Source organism: Pseudopodoces humilis, chromosome 6, assembly GCF_049639895.1.
Source record: "Pseudopodoces humilis isolate 2021_Gansu_Grassland_sample_001 chromosome 6, ASM4963989v1, whole genome shotgun sequence".
Taxonomy (NCBI): Eukaryota; Metazoa; Chordata; class Aves; order Passeriformes; family Paridae; genus Pseudopodoces; species Pseudopodoces humilis.
The window spans coordinates 46,032,208-46,054,203 of record NC_142205.1 but is presented as its reverse complement, the minus strand read 5'-3'; the positions used below and the strand labels follow the sequence as shown (position 1 = coordinate 46,054,203).

The 21,996-nt window shown below is 39.7% G+C and overlaps 2 protein-coding genes across 2 annotated transcripts; both read left to right on the top strand.

Annotated features, from left to right (window-relative positions):
• Positions 1 to 144: 144 nt before the first annotated feature.
• On the top strand, positions 145 to 4,970 carry GAR1 (GAR1 ribonucleoprotein). The gene is made up of 7 exons (XM_005517518.3): positions 145 to 207; positions 1,445 to 1,635; positions 1,716 to 1,870; positions 2,725 to 2,784; positions 3,183 to 3,318; positions 4,037 to 4,141; positions 4,448 to 4,970. The coding sequence occupies exons 2-7, from the start codon at positions 1,458 to 1,460 to the stop codon at positions 4,459 to 4,461; spliced, it is 648 nt and encodes a 215-aa protein (XP_005517575.1). The 5' UTR covers positions 145 to 207; positions 1,445 to 1,457; the 3' UTR covers positions 4,462 to 4,970.
• A 5,687-nt stretch (positions 4,971 to 10,657) lies between these two features.
• On the top strand, positions 10,658 to 21,384 carry RRH (retinal pigment epithelium-derived rhodopsin homolog). Its single transcript, XM_005517979.3, has 7 exons — positions 10,658 to 10,804; positions 14,173 to 14,363; positions 15,926 to 16,025; positions 16,697 to 16,850; positions 17,211 to 17,379; positions 19,436 to 19,614; positions 20,521 to 21,384. Exons 1-7 carry the CDS (start codon positions 10,699 to 10,701, stop codon positions 20,648 to 20,650), a joined length of 1,029 nt encoding a protein of 342 aa, XP_005518036.1. The 5' UTR covers positions 10,658 to 10,698; the 3' UTR covers positions 20,651 to 21,384.
• The last annotated feature ends 612 nt before the right edge of the window (positions 21,385 to 21,996 follow it).

Genomic DNA, 21,996 nt, shown 5'->3' with positions numbered 1-21,996 from the left:
TGTTAAACACAATGTTGTTATGCACGGGGCAGCTCTGTGGGGAGCGCTCCTGCCATTGCCACGCCCAGCCCTCAGCAGAGCGGGAGTCATGGGGAATTTAAAGCCGTTTGCGACAGTGTCGGCCGGCGGGTGCTCTTTCATTTACGGCAGGCAGCCCCATTTGCGGCAGCGCGGGTGTTTCCGGGCGGGGTCGGTGCGCACGTGCAGGTACGGCCCGCGCGGGAGGGGATGGAGCCCCTGTCATAACTGTCTGTCTGTCTGTCCGCCAGTCATCCCTGTCTGTCTGTCATCCCTCAGGGAATGGCCCCGCGAGCCGGGGTCCCCAGGCCCTGGTTGCAGGCCGCACCCCGAGGGCTCTGTGAGGCGCCGCGGGTGCGCGCCCCGTGCGGCCTCCGGAGGGAACCTCCTGAGGTGTAACGGGGCCGAGCGGAAGGGTCGGGGCGACCCCCGGTACCAGCACAGGCTGGGGATGGACAGACAGAGAGCAGCCCTGCTGAGAAGGACCTGGGGGTGCTGGTGGGTGCAGGATGGACACGATCCAGCCATGGGCACTCCCAGCCCAGAGAGCCAAACCTGTCCTGAGCTGCATCCAGAGCAGCGTGGGCAGCAGGGCCAGGGAGGGGATTCTGCCCCTCTGCTCTGCTCTGGTGAGACCCCACCTGCAGGGCTACACCAGCCCTGGGGTTCCCGGCACATTAAAGGCGTGGAGTGTTTGGAGCAGATCCAGAGAAGGCCACGAAGGTGGTCACAGGGCTCAGGAGCACCTCTCCTCTGCAGTCAGGCTGAGTGGGAATTCTTCAGCCTGGAGAAGAGAAGGCTCTGGGAAGATTTTACAGCAGCTTTCCAGTGCCTGAAGGAGGCTGCAGCAGAGCTCGAGAGGGACCTTTCACAAGGGCACATAGGGTTAGAATAAGAGAAGATAGTTTTAGGCTGAGAGTAGGTTGAAATAGATACTAGGAAGAAGTTTACAGTGGCTGTGCTGAGGCACTGGAACAGGTTGCCCAGAGAAGTTGTGGATGCCCCATCCCAGGGAGTATTCAAGGCCAGGTTGGATGGGGCCCTGAGCAACCTGTGGAAGGTGTCCCTGTACATAGCAGGGGGTTTGGAAGTAGGTGATCTTTAGGTTCCCTCCCAACCCAAACCGTTTCATGATGTTCTCACTTTGTGCCACTTGTGAGGCTGGGGACTGTCATCAGCCTTTACACAGATGGGTGAAAAAAGTGCTGATTGCTGCTAGTCACATTTTGCAATTGGATGTTGCAGTGGATGACATCTTGGGTGTAAACTTGATTTTTCATAGGCCAGCATGTTTGTAGTGATGATTGAAAAGGATGAACCAATAAATTAACAAACCAGGCTGACAGGAGACTGTAATTTGTAAGGCAAATCAAATGTGATATATCTTTTATATCTTAAACAACTGATTTTTTTGTTTACAATGTAGGAAACAGTAGAGAATGTCTTTTCGTGGAAGAGGAGGTGGAGGAGGAAGAGGAGGTGGCTTCAACCGTGGAGGAGGTGGTGGTGACAGAGGTGGCTTTAACCGTGGCGGACGAGGTGGCTTTGGACGGGGAGGTGGAAGAGGAGGCTTCAACAGAGGAGGATATGACCAGGGCCCTCCAGAAAGGGTAGTTTGTAAGTTACATGGAGAAATTTAATTTATTTATTTTTGGTTGTCTGCTCCAGCTCTTCAGCTTGTTTGTTCTTTATTTCAGTTTTGGGAGAGTTCATGCATCCCTGTGAAGATGATATAGTTTGTAAATGTAAAACAGAAGAAAACAAGGTGCCTTATTTCAATGCCCCGGTGTACCTGGAAAATAAGGAGCAGATTGGCAAAGTGGATGAAATATTTGGACAGCTGAGAGACTTTGTATCCTTCAAAAAAATGTGTGACTTAGAATATTTGGTTTTTTTAAATTGATTGGATATTAAATGGGATTTCTCTAGGATTTTAATGTAGTAAAGGATTTGGCTACCAGTTATATGTGAGACTTGCTGCAACTGTTGGTCTCAGTAGGTGCTTCATTCACATTAAGTGCCTCTCTTAGAGCTTTTTTGATATGACAAAGTACTTGAAGTCAGTCAGAGATTTTCACTCTGTCCCAATACTGATGATGTCTCTTGGATCCATGGTTGTTCAAGTTGTTACTTTTTCTGGCTACATGACCAAGTTTTCTGCTTTAGGTTACTAAGCCAAAACAGAGTTGGATCAAGGGCCTTGAGTTTTTTTGTGCATTAGGGGACCTTGGTCATGCTCCAGCTCATTATTTTATTATGAAATGAGTTTATACTAGAAGTGCTGAGCAACAGCACATCTGTTGTCCAGTTTATTAGTTAACCTGCCCATAACAGTGGGAGGTGCCAGGACATCTTTGGCAAAGCCAGCCTGACACAGAGACACTGGATGCATTCTGTTGTCACTGCCAGATGGATAGAATCCATGACAAAAGCAGGATAGGTGGGGGAGTAACCCTGTAACACGTCAGTCAAGACTCAGCCTGTTGGTTGAGCATCAGTTACTAGCTACATGCATTTTCCTCTCCCACATTAAATGTGAACTATAATGTGCACGTTTAAATCACTTTTAATTGCAATTGTGGTGAAATCTGGCTGAATTTATAAAATATTAACTTAGAAAATGTCTGAATGTTTCTTCCATATATGGATCAAAATCACAGTTTTTTAATGTTTTATTGCTGCAATGCTCCTTAGAGAAACCAATAGTATTTTTCAGTGAAACTGTCCGATAACATGAAAGCCTCTTCATTTAAAAAAATGCAAAAGGTAAGTCGGTGTCAGTAACAGAATTTTACTGAAAGTCATCAGTTAGCTAGGTCTCATTTGTCGGCAGATAATAAAAGCTTTATTAAGTTTTTAATAATTTTAAAAGCTGATTGTTCTTTGCATACATAGGAATTTAGTTTATTGTCCTTTTCAGTTTTGTGTTTGCCACATTATTCCTTCTCCCTGCCCCATGATGTAAAAATCACACAAATATCACCTATACTTTAACAGCTTTTTAATTCTGTGATTTACTTCTTTTGTGCTTTCTCTGTTTGGCTTTTTGCAGAGGACAGTTTGACATGATGGGATAAGACCAAATTGTGGATATTTGCAGAGGGAGATATCAATGTGCTGTTAGTCTTGGTATTTTGAAAGCCTAATGGAACTCTCTTCTGCAGTTTTACATCGATCCAGCAAAGCTGCTACCTCTTCAGAGATTTTTGCCAAGGCCCCCAGGAGAAAAAGGTGCTCCCAGAGGAGGTGGTAGAGGAGGACGTGGTGGTGGACGTGGGGGAGGAAGAGGCGGTGGTAGAGGTAAGGTCACAAGAATGAAAGCTACAGAATGTTATTTGAGATGCTGTGGGTTGCTTTGGTCACTTGTTCTGTGGAGTATTTGTGTTTTGTTTTTTAAAGCTGCTGGTGAGTGCTTTAATATCAACAGCTGTATTGCAAATAAAAATGTTGCTGTTTGACTATAGAAAAGGCAGTGATACCTTTCAAGTGGTGAGACTGGCTAAATTACAGCTCCAAAGCATAAGGAGGAGAGAATGCTGATTTATAACAAAGCCAGAAAGCTTTTTGAACATTACCTATGATGTACTCTTCAATTAAAGCTGAAGTTTGTTTTTTCTTACATCACAGTTTCTTGCCTCTTTTCCATGTCTTTCAACAGGGTTTGGTTTCTTTGTTTTAATGTTCTGTTGAGTTGTAATTAATAGATAACAATTACTAGTAGTTGTAATGAATTACTGGTTAATATATGTAATTCATTTTTTGCTCTTGTAAATGAAGTTAAGTCTCTTTAGTATTTTGGACATGGTATATCAGATATTAAGCAATACCTAAAATGCTCCAGATGGTCCCTAGAAGAAACAAGGTACTAGTAATTGACCTGGTAACTGTCTGGCAATTGACAGTTTCTGGTTTTTGTTGTTGTTTGTTTCATTTCATTTCAGAAGCTGTCAATGAAATAAGTTGTTGTACATAACCAAGAATTTATATGCTCCTCAAAGGGTAATTTCTTTTGTTTTAGGAGGATTTGGAGGAGGCAGAGGTGGAGGAAGAGGAGGAGGATTCAGAGGAGGTAGAGGAGGAGGAGGATTCAGAGGAGGAAGAGGTGGTGGAGGAGGCTTTCGGGGTGAGTATATGTTTTCTTGCCTTTCAGTAATAAGAAAAGCTCCTGATTTCTAAAGCTTGTAAATATTGAACAGAATGTTTTGATTTTTAATGTCTTATATATGTTTATAGTTCTGTGCAAGAGATATCTGTGCATCCTGGTGGTTTAAACTGAAGCACAGCTGTGCATTTGTTGATGCGTGTGTAAAACTCTGTTAGTTTTTCATATTTTATTCTATCAACTCCTTCAGTGTTATGTGTAGAATTTGCTTTAAGCACAACTAAGATAAGAATTGTTTGATGTATTTTTCCTTTTCTCTTAAAATAGGAAGAGGACATTAAAAGTGGAGCCATGAGTATCTCCTTCCTCGTTGTCTTATCATGTCATCTGCAGAAGCGAAGAACCATGAAAAATTTTTGTAAAGGACCCTGGAAATCTTTTTGTAAAGAACTTGAAGCTACAAATGACAGTTACTTTTACACTTAATGACTATTGATGGACACATGAGGAGAGTGTAGCCGCAGGTGAAGAGCTGAAGACTGCTCAGGATATGTTTAAACTTTTCTAACTAAGCCACCATTTGCTATTATTCTTAAACTGCTTGTTTCTGACAAGCAGTGCAGTCAGTGCTTAACTCCATGTTGGAGTTTGGAATAAACAATCAGTTGAAATGGGTTTTCAAAAGACCCTGCAGGTTCACTGCATGCACATACTTCAGTGTGAACCTGTGCATGACTGATCCCTGGTTCTCATCCTCGGTTTATATCAAATCTTCTGGGGTGCTCTGAAATGGATATGCCATTTAAACAACCTTTGTGAACCTTTTTTTATAAATTAAATTTCAAACATTTGTGTTGGTTATTTTTTAAATGCATAATAATGCATAAGAGAGAAGACAGCAAAGTATATTTTGTGAATTCTCTGTATAAATATTAATGAAAGCCAAATGCATTAAGAGCATAATCTTCTTAGAAACTGCTGTCTAATGAACAGGACAGGGTTAATACTACACTTCAGTCATCTGATGGTACCTAATTACACTGATATTAAAATGCTAAGGGTTTTTAATGGGCCCTGCATCCCCCCTTAGCCTGTTTCTCTTGAGGTTTTGGTGTTCTGGTACTGCACCTCTGGTGCTCTGGGTTTGTGTAGAGCTGAGGTTAAACGGCCCATCACAGGACTGCTCTGCGCACAATACTTTCGGGTATGTATTGCTTAGAAAGGCATGACAAAGTCTGCACGAGTCTTTGGTCTCTAAATGGATGCATAATGAGGGTTGTTGGAATGGTAGTGAGTGTGTCTTCCTAAGGATGGATGAGACCAGAGTGCCTCTCTGCCCTGGAACTTTGGAATTAAAATAGGTGAAAATAGAACTTCCCTGGATTTCTTTCAGCTTGAGCCAGGAGTCTGTTCACAGACTCTCCTACCAAGCACTTTTGAAAGGGGCCTGTAGAGTAATCCATTGTGCAAGTATTTTGAACATCTTGTTCAGTGTGACAAAGGTTCCTTTCAGAATTGATTGCACTGTTACACTTAATTGATGAATGCAGTAACAGGCAGTTTAATTATGTTAGCCTTCTGCTTAAAGCAACAGGTAGTTGCTTAAAGGCAACAGGTAGTTTCTCAGTACCAGGATAGGACACTGCATGTTTTAACACGTGACCATTACTTTTAATGTTGAACAAAACTTGAAAGAATGGAAAAACAAATGGTATAGAATTCATTTAAACATGAATAGATTCTGCAAAGGATAATAGATAAAAATGTTTTTCAGCTTAAAAAAACCAAAATGCAGAACAATGGTTTTCTGCTAGGTCTGCTTTTGTGAGAAGAAGCTGAGTCTACTCTTAACCCCAGGAAATGAGGGATTCCAGGTGGTTTTTTTTCCTGGTATTGCTAGAAGTCTAGCTTTAGCCAGGTCAGTTAAATCCAGAACTGTGAGAATAATTAGGCTTTTGTTGCTATGCAGTGCTAGGCCTAAGTGTGTCAAAACTTTGACTCGAGGCTTTGTAAAATTGTCTTTTATCTAAATTCTTTGCAAGTAATTGCATTTTAGGCATTCCACATTGCAGCTGAACAAGAGAAACCAAGTGCAGCTGCACTGTCAGGACTTCTGTCATGTTTGCAGCTGTACTGTTCAGGGTTTCTTCACTGATGCTTCAATAGCAGGCAGCTGGCTCAGATCTTCTTTCCTTATTGTTCTGACTTTAGACGACTAACATTAGACAGTCCTCACTCTTATACCCAAATTCATGCTGCTCTTCAGGGACATGCTTTTTCCCAGGGTCTCAAAGCTCCTGCCTTGACCTGTGAAGTGCAGGGTGTGACAGGCAGTGTTTGGCTGCAGGCAGTGTTGCCTGGCAGCCCAGGAGCAGATGTGTGCTGAGTCTCTCAGCAGATGGAGCAGTGAGTCAGCCTGAGGCGTTGCAAGGGCAAAGCAAAGGCTTTGACCTCTGTATGCAGAGGGGCTAAACAGCAATATCCGTTGCAGCTCTGAAGGAAAGATTGGCCTCTTGATTACAGGGAAGGGATTGCGGTCCCAATAGAGAAATGCATGAGGAGCATTATGGCATGGCCTACATATACTAATAATGCTGGATGGATTTTATGCAAATATCCAGAGAAAATTTATAATCTTAGATCTCCACAAAGGTTCTAGGATGTTCTTAGGACGGAAAAATCATATGAGGAAACTGGATGTGTTTTCCATATGCTGGTGCCTTTTTTTCCTTCTCCATTCTGGGGAAGTGGGTTATTTGCAAGGCACATTCAGTCGCTGTTCTGCATTGTCTTCTCTGTGTCATGGTGTGACCCTGCCCTCCTAATATAAGTAAGATGCTAACAATAATAGATCAAAATTCAGTCTCAAAGAAATTAAGACATCTTGTTTGCAGTGTAATGCTATAACAAATTAAGACAGAGGTCCCCTAATTTTATATGACACTTTTCTGTTTTTTTTTTTTTGAGCTTCTAATTCAAATTCTAGCTGTGAGTCTGTTACAGTGCTCCTGGTCCTAGTAAGTGAAATGTTCAGGTTTTATTTATATCTGTAATTACAGATGCTCTGTGCTGCTGCTTCAGAGAACAGGTGAGGGGCTCACAGGTACTGTGGCAGAAATGGCAAATTTCGAGGAGTTGTAGTGTCTGGGGAAGAAAAGTCACAGTGCAGTCTGAAGTGAGGGGAGTTGGGGGTAAGGTGTTAGTGTAAGCTCTGGATGACAGTTTGGTGTTCCCTGTATTCATTCCCCTTTCTGGTAGCCTTTGGAGCACATAGCTGGACCGTCTAAATAGCTTCTCACCTGCCACCTGCTCCAGCAGCACAAGGGGAGTTGCTGTCCTGGAAATTCCTTTGAAGCTCATGTGGATTTCAGAGCAGCTCAGTATGCAGCAATAGTGCTGTCACCTACCCGTGTCCTCCTCCGCTGCCATGGCAGTGTTTGACCCAGTGTAGGGTCAGACATCCAGCTGATTGTGAAACTGACACCTGGTGTATCACCAGAATCAGATTGATAACAAGTAGAAGACCTGGCACCTTTTGTCCATGCCACAGCAAAATTGTGGGGGTATTTTTGTTTTGTATTTGGGATCTAAATCCTTAAACAGAGGGTACTACATGGAGGTGTATTATAAAGCTTAAATCATTACCAATTGAAAACGGCTTTACTGCCCCTGCATTCCTTGGAGAGTTGTTAATTTTCCTTGTGTTTTCTGCAGATGCTGGGATAGGGTGGCTCAATGTAGTTCACAGATTTGCTATGTTACTTAGAAAAATTTGATGAAGTGCAGAAAATAATTGGGATATTTATATGTAAGTCTGCAACATGGGCAGTTGTAGAACAGGAAGGATTTTCTCTGGCACTGACTTGTGTATGTGGATGTTTGCCTGAAGAAGTGCTGGACTATCACATGTACTGGTGTGAAGTAATTTTCAGTTGTGTAAAGCATTGTCTTGGAAAGAAACAATATTGTTTATTAAAAAAAAAGCATAGCTATTGTGTGATGTGTGGCAAGTAAAAATCTTAGTGGAGTTCATGCATTTTTAGGGCTGTCAGCTGAAAATCTCTATAGAGTGAAACTTTTCTAACCAGCAGTTTAAGTCTAGTAAAAATCTCTGCGACTTTTCTCTGTGACAAACGAGGGGAAAGAAGTAAGTTATTAATTTGTTTTCCTTGGGGTTTGAACCGCTTGCATCCGTTTGGGAAAAGATTAAAGGGACATTTTGCCTTAGAGAGCGCTCCAACAGTGAAGGGCATAGGAAACGTGGGAGGGGTTGGGTTTGGGGTGGGTTTGTAGTGGGCTGACTGCTGGAAACAGGAAGAGGGTTGGGGTTGGTTTTGCTTTCCAATTTATTTTTAATGCAAAAGGTACATACATTTCTCTACTCACATCATTCATGCGTTTTTTATATATTTTACATATAACAGAAAGCAGCATGCTAAACCTCACATTGCATTGCCCCACATATCTATAGAGATACAAGCAAATTGAAGAATGGATTTAAATTGATGTTACATTTTGCTACTGATCTGGGACAAGTGGGAAGGAAAAGCATCACTTGATTTTATAAAGTGCCTGTCTGACACCTGTAAAGCTATGTTATTGGAGGATAAAAATAGCCTGAGGTTATGGATTTTATATTCCTATACCTGTATTTATAAGCAATGTGGTAGGACATATTTTACCTGGCTTAGAAGCTGTGGAATTTTTTTTTATACTTCAATATTTAATTTCCTGTTTGATCTTTTTGGCTTTATTTTATGAACTACAACGTTCCAGAAAAAAAATACTTTTGATGATGTTTGCCTTTAGTTTTGACTTTTCTCTGTCAATTCTAGTTGCTGTAAAATTAATCAAATTTGAGAAAAGACAGATACAATTGGTACCTAGGATAGACTGAATGTATTAGAAAGTTATATTTAAATCAGCAAGTATAAAATTTCTTTTGTTAATTGCTACTATACATCTGGAATCCTCTCTGAGTAAAAATTTCTGAGACATTCAATATTGTAAGCTCTGACTTCTGTGGAATCTGCAAGATCTGAGGTGCTTTTGAAAATCTTGCCAAAGTGTCAGAGGAGGAAAGGAAACATAAAACTATTGCTATGTCTTTATCTTTCAGGGCAGAACAATGTTGCACGAGGGAAGTGGCTTCATTGCCAAACAGATCATCTTTCCTTTCAGAACCCTGTTCCTGCCTAATTCTCTTCTGACAGGAAAAATACTGTAATAATATAAATACCCTGAGAGCTATGAGTGTAGATGTGGAGCATTAAAGAGAACATTTGTTTGTAGGACTGTGATGTGAAATCGTGTATGATCATAATGATGACTAAATGCTGTGACTGCCCAAGTTTCTATAAAAATTTTCATACCTTTAGGTTCAAAAGAAAGATGCAGGATGTTTGTTTTGGAGAACTGAGGAGTGGAAGGGAACACTCTATGAATATTTCAGAGGTTAGAGAAGAGACAGCTTTTCAGGTATACTTTCTATGGGATGACTGCATTCCTGTGTCTCTGGACCCTTACCGCTGCTCAGAAGGTCCAGCCCTAGCCTGGGACCTGCCTGACCTACCTGTGAACCACACACAACTGAAGAACCACTGGTGCTCATCTTTGTCACTTTTACACCCAGTATGAATACTGACTGAAGGCAAAACTGTGTGAGGCAGGACTGAGGGAGGGCAGCTGCTTTCTGGTACTGGCTATCAGAAATTCACTGGGTATTATTGCAGCTATCATTATGCATGGTTTCTTAAAGTCTTTGCTTTGGTGTGCTGGTACCTAATATTGAAGGGAAGAAAACATGAGCTTTTGCTGCTCAAGTCTTTGAAAAATGCCCAGTAAGATGCTTTGGAAAATTTTCCCAAAGTAAGCTATTGTGTTTAGGAGAGTAAAGCACATTCAACAACCATTTTGTCTAGACCAGGCTATTTTAGAAACGTAGCGACTGAGTTTTCTGAAAGTCATGTTTTGTTTAGGAGAATACTGGAATATATTTTTCTTGTGTGTTTGTCAGAGAGTTTAAATCAAACAAAGAACCTCAAAGAAGTAAGTCTAAAGATTTGAAGGGATGGGCTTTAGAGTAAATGTATCCTGTTTTTAAGGAAACTGACATTTGTCTCTTCATGTTGTACTGCAGGTTTTTGTGCTTTGCGTGATGATGGGAATTAGTTCCAAGCCAGGCTGATGATTGATTGAACTGAGTCAACTTTTGTTGAGGTTTCCAAAGCATTGCACAAGAGGTTTGAGGGGAGAAAGTTTGGGGGCATGTGACCATTAATCTCATTAGCAGTAAGAATGAAGTTTAAGCATACTGTTCAAAATTCACTCTGTTCTGTGCTGCTCTTTGTTTTAATTAACAATCTCCTGCATAGATTGGGAGCGTAAACTTCTTTCCCCTTTAGTCCAATTAAATCATGCTTGGAAGCTGTCAATGGTGGGGGGAACTCCTCCCTACCCCCCTTTTAATTTTTCAGCAAGTCTGTTGAATAATGAAAGAATTTGCCTGACAGGGTTTTGTAGTGTTTCCTCTTCTTGATGAATTATTGCAGAGGATAGACGACAGTCTTTTGTTGAAAATGCATTGGAATGACTCATCCAATTCCTCAGAAAGTGACAATGAAGCTCATTCAGCCTTCACACAGACTGAGCACAACATAGTTGCAGCTTACTTAATAACAGCAGGTATGGGCATTGGCGAATTGTTGCGTAACTTTTTAAAATAGAACTTGTAGATCTGAATGCTCATTTCATACAGTAACCGTGATGGTATTTCATTTTGTATTGGACAGCTGTCTGATGGCTTTTTTCCATGTTTACTGACAAGTTAGCAATCAGCTGCCTGACTGAAATATGCAGAAACATCTGAAGTGAAGTTTTCTGCTCTATATTTGAAGGCAGCATTGTGTCTCAAAAAATACACTTTGTTGATATGTAATTATAGAAGAGAGTGAGAATTAGTTTCTGCCAGCTTGCAAAAGAGATAAAAATAGGGCATAGCTATGCCTTGCATTTTTCTGTGATGCACATCTTGCATTTTTCTGTGATGTGCTCAAAGCTGTCTTGAGATTTCTCCTGGGCCACATGTTTGTAGTAATATATGTGTAGTCTGAGCATGTGAGCGGGTGTCTGTTAGGGGGATGTAAGGGGAAGGGTTGGAATGTGACTTAGAGGGAGGGAGCTGGTCATTAATCAGAGAAGAGCAGATTCCAGTTGCAGCTGTATTTTTCACCACTGACATGTGTTAGAATCTAAGTCACATCATGTTTGTTCCCTGTGACTGCAGTGGTCTTTGGCTAAACTTGAATGATTATACAATTGTTTTTATTCTCTCCTTAAAAACTTTCTTATTGTATAACCACAATTTCTTCAGTGGTACTTTTCTGAAGCAGTGAGTACCATAATAATGAAATATCCACCTAACCAAAACTGAAGCCTACTGTGTTTAAAAACCGGCCTTCTAGACTTTTATTATGGAAAATCAAATCAGTTTAGTCATTATTCACTGACTATACCATAAATTTTCCCATGTTGTAGTTAGATTTTAAAATACTTTAAATTATTAATGTATTTTACATTTACGTATCACCGATGGTTGCAGTTTATTTAGCATACATGTCTGAAGTGGTGAGTATCAAATTGCTGCTCTGGAAAAGTGGCTGTGTTTGGATCCAATAATTTATTTAAGATCTTTGGAGAAATTAATAGAACAGCTACACAGAGCAGTAGGCTTCTTAAGAAGCTGTAAATAGATAAATAATGGTCAAGTATTGGAAGTAGATATACCTCTTATACTTTCATTAAAATTGATTATGTAGTATGTGACAAGGTGATATTTTCTGATAGTTTTGACCAGCTGATGTTCAGGATCAAAGCTATCATTGGTGATCATAGGTTATCAATGGAATTAGCCAGAATCAACCCAGCTCTTCTGTCTTAATCTTGCAAGGAAATTAAATGACTTGTGAGGAAAAAAAAAAGTTGGATTACTTTGTGGTTTTAGGTTTTTTTCATTTTTTATTTCTAATTATAGTTCGGGGGTCTAATAAATCTTTACTTTCTTAATGAGAAATGTTTTTGACAATGAAGTCCATAAAATATTTGAAAGCATGATTGATTGCTTTGCAAAAGCCTTACCACAGCAAATTTCACATCTGGAAGACTTAAGCCTTGTTAATAAGTAGAAGTATAAGAATAAGAATGATGTCTGGGTACAGTGTTTGTCATTATGCTGCTCTTCAAAAGATTTAAGTGTTTCTTTCTTGTTTTCTGAGAAGGAAATAATTGTTAAGCATTTCCCATGTCAGAGTATTCATATCTGTAATGACAACAGGGATACTCAGGCTGTAGCAAGCTATGCTGCCTCATGGGTGTCTTTCTTCTAATAGTGGTGAAATACTCTGGTATTTTAAAATGCCAGCTGGAAAGGTAAATTACAAGTTATACATGTATAGCTGATTTTTTTTTTTTTTTACTTTGATGCTACTACCCAACATTGCCATGTCCCACCCTAGACTATGTCTCTAAGCATCTACACCTTCCAAGGGGTGGCAACTCAACCAGTTTGTTGGGCAGCCTGTTCCAGTGCTTGATAAGCCTTACTGTGAAGAAAGTTTTCCTGATATCCAAAAGTACTCTTCCCTGGTGCAACTTGAGGCCATTTTCTCTCACCTTATTGCTTGTTCCTTGGGAAAAGAGACCATCTCCCACCTGGCTTCACCCTCCTTTCAGGTGGTTGTAGAGAACGTTAAGGTCAACTTAACCCTCCTTTTCTCCAGGCTGAACAAACCTGGCTCCCTCAGCTGCTCCTCAAAAGATTTGCGCTCCAGCACTTTGACCAGCTTCAATGCTCTTTTAATAGATGCTGCTTAACTGCTGCCTGAGAAACGTCATTCATCTGCTTGACCTGTTCCTCAGAAACAGAGAAGAGAGAATTTCTTGTATCCACATGTTTTTTTCTCACTTTATTCAAGATGGAATCCATCTTCCATCTTCTATTTTGTTCTTCAAAACATTCTTTTTTTTGCTCTACTATTAGTTTATTTTAGTGATAGTGACATTTTTAATGAATATAGATTCCACTTTTTCATCTGTTTTTTGTTTCCCCTCTCTCCCCCTGCTTACTTTTAAGACTGGACACTGAATTATGAAATTTAAGTGTCTAGAAGGATCTTTTCTTCACTCTGAGGGTGTAAGTTTGCAGTCTGTTGTATGTCAGATTTCATTATTGGTAGCTGTAATATCTGTTAAAACATGCCTCCTAAGAAGCCTTTATTATTAAACTTGTAAATCTCCTTTGCTCCCTCTCTCCAAGAGAAGACATGCTATCTGTCAACAGGAGAGCTGACAGAACTGTCACTGCAAGTGTTTTTTTTACTATGGTTTTCATTTCAGATCAGATCCTCAGCTCCTTGTTTATTTAAATTTTAGGGGTGCATAGGAACAGTGCCATTCCTGAAATGTGTGAGTAGATGAATACAGTAGATGGTGCTATCTGTGTGGCCAAAAAATGTCTCCAACAGGAGACCTGCACCTGAGAACAGACATATTTGGTGGTGTTAAAAGAGAGATAGCCGAGGGTTAATTATCATTTTGCCTCATTTGATTTTAAAATTACCTAATCTCATGGTTTGGCAGGGGCCTTCTGCTAGATCAGGTGCATAAGCTTTTTTTCCAACACTTTTTTTTTTGTCGGTCACCAACCTGCATTCTTCTTTACCATGGAGGTCAGCACTGTACTTTGTGGCCAGAGTGTTTCGAGTGTAATCCTAGATGCATTTGAATTTCTGCTATGCTTGTTCTCATTGCATCAAAAGTCTTGGGTTTGGCAAATTCTCCACTGTTGGCGCTTACTGAATCCGTCTGAAGGTTGCCTAATTGGAAAAGCTTTTTTCTCCTTTTCTATGGTGTCTATCCTCTTTGGAAAATTGTACTTGACTGAAAAGAAGTAATTTTTGGGACTTACATATTACAATAGACTTAATTTTCTTCTGCATATGTATTACTGACTGGTATGTACCTTTTGTAAAGTTTTCATTTTTCTGTTTTTACAGGTGTGATAAGCATTTTCAGTAACATTGTTGTGTTAGGCATCTTTGTTAAGTACAAGGAGCTTCGGACAGCAACCAACGCAATTATTATCAACTTGGCTTTTACTGATATTGGTGTTAGTGGCATTGGTTACCCCATGTCTGCTGCCTCAGACCTGCATGGAAGCTGGAAATTTGGATATACCGGATGCCAGGTATTGCAATTCTGTTAGAGAGAAAGTTTTCAGCACTTAAAAGCAAACTGAGAAATAAGTAATGGCTCTACCTCCTGTTATTTTAAGAGGTAAGGTGGAGATGCAGAATGATCCAGAACTCTGGACCTGAAGCTGATCTGTGATGTCAGCAATTTCTGGAGACAGTATTTTGTGTGAATTTCACTTTAATGTTTTCAGACTGTAAATACAAACTTAAAGTGTAATCTTATATTTGTCAACTAGACATTTTAAAATAGCATTAAGAAGGCTTATAAAATCAAATCCTGAAATAGAGATGGTTATAGTAGCAGAGGCACATTTGATGATTTTGCTGATAGCTAAAAATCTTTGATTGTGGCTACTGTGTTGATGGTGAGCTTGACAGATCTTGGTGAGTTGTGCTTGGCAAATGCATGTCCCTTTTGGATGGGACCTAATAGGATATCCAAAATGAACGCCTCTAAGGCTTTTGGTCTCCATTAAAGATTTAGCCTACCTTTAAGAGCTTTCTATTAAGAATAGGCTGACTGAAAAATGTATACTTCCATAGCAGAGATAGTGGCCTTTGCTCACTCTGTATTGTGATTTTAGTTTATATTATTGATAGACTGTTGGGCTTAAGTGCCCAGGAATACAAGTAGTGATGTGAAGGCATATACTGAAAATCTGTCATAAGGCAAATATTTTGGATATTTATATAATGATGATTATCACAGTCTGACTTCACTTTCCTCAGTACACAGTACCTTCAAGCTCAAAATTCAGTCCTTTGGCAGGAAGGCTCACTTTTAATATCTTTGGGTTTGGATTGACTTGTGGAGTGTTCAGGTTGATGAGAGATCTCACTGATTAGAGAGTTAAGACCACTTGAAGCAGAACTCATGTCAACCTAAAGCAAATGAATCCTGTGGTCTGAGATGTCTGAATGCCATGTGTTTCTGTTATAACTGCTGGTGCCGTGTGCTCTGGCTCAGGGCTCTGTATTACTGGGGTGCCAGTGGTAACACAGCCCTCCCAGTCATCCTTCCAGGTCAGGCTTCCCATGGGATGATGGGGCAGATGCATTTGGAGCATGCTGGGATTGCTCTGGGCAAAAGATCTGACACACAAAAATGGAGCCTGAGGGGGTAAGTCAGTGGGACATATAGGTGAAATCATCACAACAGATGAAAGAGTGATAATTCAGAACCTCACATGTGCTAAAGCTGTAACTCCTTCTGTTGGACCAAATGCTCCTCAGGTTTCCATAATATATATTGAAAACATGAAATAAACCCCTCCAAATTTCTGAATCTCAAAATTTTCTTGTTGAAGGACAGTGTTTCTTTGATTTTGAGACTGCTGTCTTTAGGATTTTTAATGTGCACACAAGCGGGTGCTTTTGAAATGTTTACTTTTTAATGAGCCACCTTCAAATTTCCTGTACTGCATTAAGACCTTCAAGACCTTGCTTATGGAAGAGAACTCTGGCTGAATTGTGTTGACTTGGTACACAGGTTTATGCTTGTACCTTTGAAAGATTTCTCAGACATTATTTTCTTGCTTGTGTGTTTTAATTTCAGATCTATGCTGCCTTAAATATCTTTTTTGGGATGGCGAGTATTGGTTTGCTGACTGTTGTTGCTGTTGATCGTTACCTAACCATCTGCAGGCCTGACATAGGTACTGGCTTAGGGTCAAAACTCAGTCACCATTGGGAGGAATAAAATTCTGATTTGATTATATTGCTTTCTCGTGAATGACTTCATAGTTACAGTGCTGGGTGGAACTTGAACCTACAGTACCTGGTTAAGTAAGTTAGTTGGCATACTGCTCATTGAAGTGAAAAAATCATCATTAGGCGGTTACTCTGCTTATAAATTAAGTTTTTATGGCCATTTTCAGTCTTTAGAGGGCCACATCCATACAGAGAAGCACACAAAAAGCCTCTGTCTGTGTGAGGTTTTGACCTCTGTCAAGCAGGTGTGTGCCTCTATTGTTAACACCACCCTGGGTGTTTTTCTCTCCTCTGTTAAAGCTGTAACAGTTAATTCCTGCCCTGCAATTTTCCAAGGATGTACTTGAATGCAATGTTGCATAATAAGCTTTTGGCCTGGGGATGGGGTCAGGTATTGCCTGTATGCTGAGTTGGAAAGGGTGATGGTGTTCAAGTGGCTTTGAGATGTCAGTCAGCAGAATGAAACAGGTATGCTACAGTGTTTGGGACTGGGAGCCTTAGGAAGGGTCTTTATTAGCTCGATATGTGCTTGCTGGAAGCCACTTGTCACTCCAGTTTGACACTGGAAAGAAGCAGCAGATGAGAGCTGTTTGTGACTGTCTGTGCTTGGCTGCAGGAAGAAGAATGACCACCCGTAGCTATGCCACTCTCATCCTTGCTGCTTGGATAAATGCAGTTTTCTGGTCTTCCATGCCTACTGCAGGCTGGGCCAGCTACGCTCCAGACCCCACTGGAGCAACGTGCACTGTAAACTGGAGGAAAAACGATGCGTAAGATTCCCCCTCATGCTTTATTTTAACTTGCTGGCTCACTCAGGTCTAAGATTGTTTAATTCACTGCTGTAGGAGCATAACTTCTTTCTGAAGTATGAAGCAAAATTTTAAACAATAATTTAAAGCAATAACAATAACATAGAGCAAGTCTAGAAAAAAATCCCCATAGGAGTTGAGATATGCTTCAAACTTCAATGCTTGTAGTTTCTAATAAAAAAAAAAGTAGCTAAAGAAAATTTTCCTTATTATTTCAGAGCTTCTTACAAAATATAATCAAAGCAAAAGACCAAATTCTTTGGTAACTTTTCCTGGATGGCTATTTGTAAGTTACTCTGTTTTGTTTTTCTGTCTTATCAGGTCCTTTATTTCCTACACAATGAGTGTAATTGCTGTTAATTTTGTTGTGCCCTTAACAGTCATGTTTTACTGTTATTACAATGTTTCCCGGACAATGAAACAGTATGCCAGCAGTAACTGCCTGGAGAGCATTAACATAGATTGGTCTGACCAAGTAGATGTGACAAAGGTAAAGTAGTAAATGTTTTGTTTTAAGCATGTTCTTTGTTTTAAAGTCCTATTGTCAAAGGAATGGTGCAGTCTTGTAAGCATTTTGGTTTCATACATTCCCCCTTTCCTTTTATACTAAATATTAGCTGGTACTGAGCCTTGGTAAAAACTCTTAGCTTGACTTATCACACTAGATTATTTATCTTTGGTCTAGTATCCTTTCCAGATGAATAGCTGGGAGCATTATGAATTTTTCTGGCCTCTCTCCTCTGTCATTACCTAGAAATGCACCTCCAAGGTGCCCTAGGAGGACTTTTACTCTGTGTCTGCAGAGTCCTTAGGCTTCCTGCTTGGTTCACAGATGTGTCTGGTCTGAAATGGATTGGTAAGCCTCAACTGAACTTGTGGCCTAGGAATGAGAGTGCATTTCCAGCTCCCAAGATGTGTAATTCCAATCCCTTGTTCTTTTCAGTCTATTGAGCTTATCTCTTATGTAAGCAGTAGGAAATGTGAGTTATGGCATGAAATGATATATACTGCCTGGAAGGCTGACATTCTTTTAATGTATAAAAGTCCTTGAGAAATCTTGAAGTTCACCAGCTCCTTTGATTTTGTGTAAAGATGTGATTTATGGTTGGGCATGATGAAAAAGTGTGAGAGAATTGGACAGAAGAATATGTACCTATGTTTTTGAATTACTTATCAGGGCAAACAGCATTCCTTGGAAAACTTTCTCATTGCTAAGTTCTGAAGAATAGTATTTCTACCTTGAAAGAGTTATTTGAGTGTTTTACTTTTGTGAAGAACTTTGAGAATACTTGAAGCTGAGGATTCAGTTAAAAATTTAGACTCATGTTTGTGAAGAAAATGCATTTTTCCTATTTTTCAGTTGAAGATACTAAGTTTAATAAAAAGGAAAAAAATCTTTGGAGTTGAGCAAAGAGAAAAAAATTAATGCTTTGGAGTTAAACAATATCCTTCTTTAGAACTGGACTGCTATCTGATTTTTGCAAATTTGCATCCTCTAAGCTTTCTATGCACCAAACTTCTAAATGAAAGGGTTCTTTCTTACTTTTTGGTATTGTGTTTGTATTTAAACAGGGATCTTCTGTGAGAGTCACTCCTTGTGTATTGATTATGCTCTAGAGCAGCTCATTCAAAGTAGCAGTTTACATCTTGTTTTTGATTTTGTTGGTCTCTGAAAGACTAATTAGGGGCATAGGTGAGCAGCACTAGGGAATCCTGTGTGTACACAGCCCTGCAGTTTTTGTTGGTTTTCTAGTGGTTTATTTTGACCTCTTGATTAATTTGAGATTTCCATTCCAGTTTCCACTACTGATTCATGTCCCTGACAAAATCCAGAAAAGTCTGTCTCAGTTGATAACTCCTCCTACCTTCTACTACCCTCAGTTTGTCACTCTCCAGGTCTGGCTGTGGCATGGCATGTCCTGGGATGTGAGCCCCAACTTGCCCAGGTTGTTCTCTCTGCAGGCAGGTAGAGAAGACATGACAGCTCAGATACCTCCTCTGTACTTGAACATGTCTTTAATGCTTCATTAAACCAGGCAGACACTTCTGGGTTCCTTAACTATATGTCCTAGAACCTGTACTTTCTTTTATTTAATGGCACCATAATTAAGCCTTATGAAACATGTTTATTAACAGCCTAATTAAATATTTGGCTTACATTTTTGTCTCTGTTCATATTTGTTGTTTGTAAGAGCATCACAGAGTGACTTGTTATGGGGGTCACAGTTCATGTGTGAGGTCCTCTCTGGTAATTTAAACTCCTGATGGGCAAATTTAACATAATGATCAGTGCTGATTTTGAAGGAATATTGTATGTAATGAAATGACACCATGCCAAACACATGGCAGTGAGGTGTGCTAGTAAATCCCCAAAGTGAGATTTCAGTGTAAACTGTCAGAATGTGTCAGGTGTGCTTATTAATATATTATTTCATTCAGGATAGGTCTGTTTTCACCTGGTGCATGTGCTTTTGTTATGAGGTTTTGTTGTGAGGTCTTCATCTTGAAGTAATACTGGTTGTGTACCTGTTCCTCTTGTTTTACAGATGTCTGTTGTGATGATTATAATGTTCTTGGTGGCATGGTCTCCATATTCTATTGTGTGTTTGTGGTCTTCCTTTGGAGACCCAAAGAAAATTTCTCCTGCGATGGCCATCATAGCTCCTCTCTTTGCAAAATCTTCCACATTCTATAATCCCTGCATTTATGTCATTGCAAACAAAAAGTAAGTGCTCTGAAATTAGTAGCAGTCTATTTCATGATTTTAGCATATCATCTGAGTATAGGAGGATCACCTGTAAAATATGGCAAGCTTATTAGTGAAGAGCAAAGGGTACACCACTGTTAATTTGCTGAAGATGACCTTTTGGACAGGAAGGCCTAAAATAAATTGTTATGATTATCATCAGAACATCCTGAATTGGTACATATTTTTGAGAACATATTAATGTAGCTTTTGAAAGTCCCATTTGTGTTTTCTCAAGGGGAGTCAGTATGGAATTTAGATTGCATCAGTAATAGCCTGGTTTTAATGACTGTGGCCAAAGTGTGTTTGTCTTAGTGATGGGTAACTTGTGTAGATTTTCTTATTTGCTTTTGGATGTATCATATTCTGATGGATTAGGATGGATTGACCTCTTTCATTAAAGTAAATAGGTTAAGCCTATTCTGATTTGAGCAAGCATAACAAATGCTCTAATCAAGCCAGTGCCTTTGACCGAGGACTGTGTTTTGCAAAGAGGCATTCTTCCTGCCTCTGCTACCAACCTTCAAGCAGAGCCTGTGATCTCTGCCTAGGCAAACATACCTGAGCCTGCTGGGACAATGGAAAAACATCTGTGTTTTTTCCCCATTTTGTAAGTTCATCTTTGTTGTGGCTGTATACTCTCCTGGGATAAACAAAAGCTGCTGTGATCCCTATTTAAGAAATGAAATTAGGTTTACACTCTTTTACTTGGAAGTAAAGAACACCCAGGTCCTTTTCAGTTCCAAGTACATGTTTTTTTATTCAGCTCATTCTATTAAAATTGAAAACCGTTGTAATAGTTAAGATCATCTTAACCAATTTTTTCCCTTCTATTTGGTTCTCCAGCTAATGATCTTTCTGTTTTCCCTATCTTGCCCTTTGCAGGTTTCGGAGGGCAATCCTGGCAATGGTGCGATGTCAGACAAGACAAGAGATAACCATAAACAATGCTTTGCCCATGAGTGTATCTCAAAGTGCACTGACATCGCAGAACTCCAGTCATTTGCCTGCATAAGTTACATGGAAAGGAGTGAAATCTGGGTTCAAATTAATGAATCTTTTGGACAATTTATTTTTGAATAATAATCTTTCCCAGCTAGCTGTTTTGTGTTAGTCACAGTAATCTTTTTAGAGAAGTTAAGAAGACAAAACCTTCCAAGACTTTAGTTTTTGAGAGTGAGGTTTATGGTCCAGTATTTCTGTCACAAATGAAAAGGGGTAGCAGAGTGGCCACTGTGACTTTTACAGAGTTAGACAAAGTGACAGAGGGGCTAGGAAAGACCAAAGCACGAAGTTCTTAGGTTCAGTAACCCCAGATTTTTCAAATGTATTAATGCCTTTCATGAAGTACTTTCCACCAGCTTCCCTTGGAAGTTTTCCAGACTTCAAATATTCTGGATATTCCCTATGGCTGTATATGTCCATACCAAGTGTCCATGTTGATATGCTTTGCAAAGTTCTATTTCTGTGAATATGTTAGGGTGTCAAAATATTTACACTGACCCCATATAATTTTTTATTAGGTTTTAGGATTTTAAAGGCATTTCAGCATATTTAAAGTATTTTAAAAATTTGACTGGCAGAACCAAATTAATTTGTAGTAAGGACAACTTTTGTTTTGTAAGTAGATGTTTCTAGTGGTTGTGACTGCACAGCGAATCCTGAAAATGTGACAAAATGTACCCTAAAGCTTCACACTTGTGAGGCACATAAAACTGAGTAAATATTTATGGTAATTTCTCATCATTTCTAAGTCAATGTTATGTTTATATAGGTCTGGTGTTTAATTTTAAAGAAATACCTTTGTCAGTATGATCAATGGATTTTTTCAGGGTGAAAAAGATGACTGTATAGGTTTAGCTTCAACTATTATATGTGTGCTCATATGCAGTTTGGCTTTGCAGTGTAAAATTTATTTGAAGTCTATATGTATTTTTGGCAAAACCCTGTTTTTGCGGGATTTTTTAAAAGCTCTGGAATCTAGGCTTCCTATTAATTTGCCATTTTCAGTATTAAAGAAAATGCAATGCAATATCCTCATGGTGTACTAGATTTCCTTCAGGAACCTTGGAACGCTTTATAGGCAGTACAATACACTCACTGCCTCTTAGGAGAAGAAAAGAGATTTTATTGCACACTAACTTTACATGTCAAAAACAACCTTGGAACATGGTTGGATGTGATTTGAAGCAGTGTGTTCTGACAGAGTATAGAACAAGCTGGTTTAACTGATGCTGTTCAGGATACATTTGAAGGTTAAGCAACTACAGATCTCGGCTAATCTGTTGTAATCTGCTGTTACTAAATGGATGGCTACATTCACATTTGTAGCACACTGCATGAGTGCCTAGGAATAAAGCT

Coding starts and splice junctions, on each gene's coding strand:
- GAR1 (XM_005517518.3), top strand. CDS start 1,458: ATGTCTTTTCGTGGAAGAGGAGGTGGAGGAGGAAGAGGAGGTGGCTTC. Junction 2,785..3,182: donor CATTTAAAAAAATGCAAAAG/GTAAGTCGGTGT, acceptor TCTCTTCTGCAG/TTTTACATCGATCCAGCAAA. Junction 3,319..4,036: donor AGGAAGAGGCGGTGGTAGAG/GTAAGGTCACAA, acceptor CTTTTGTTTTAG/GAGGATTTGGAGGAGGCAGA.
- RRH (XM_005517979.3), top strand. CDS start 10,699: ATGCATTGGAATGACTCATCCAATTCCTCAGAAAGTGACAATGAAGCT. Junction 14,364..15,925: donor TTGGATATACCGGATGCCAG/GTATTGCAATTC, acceptor TTTTAATTTCAG/ATCTATGCTGCCTTAAATAT. Junction 17,380..19,435: donor ACCAAGTAGATGTGACAAAG/GTAAAGTAGTAA, acceptor CTTGTTTTACAG/ATGTCTGTTGTGATGATTAT.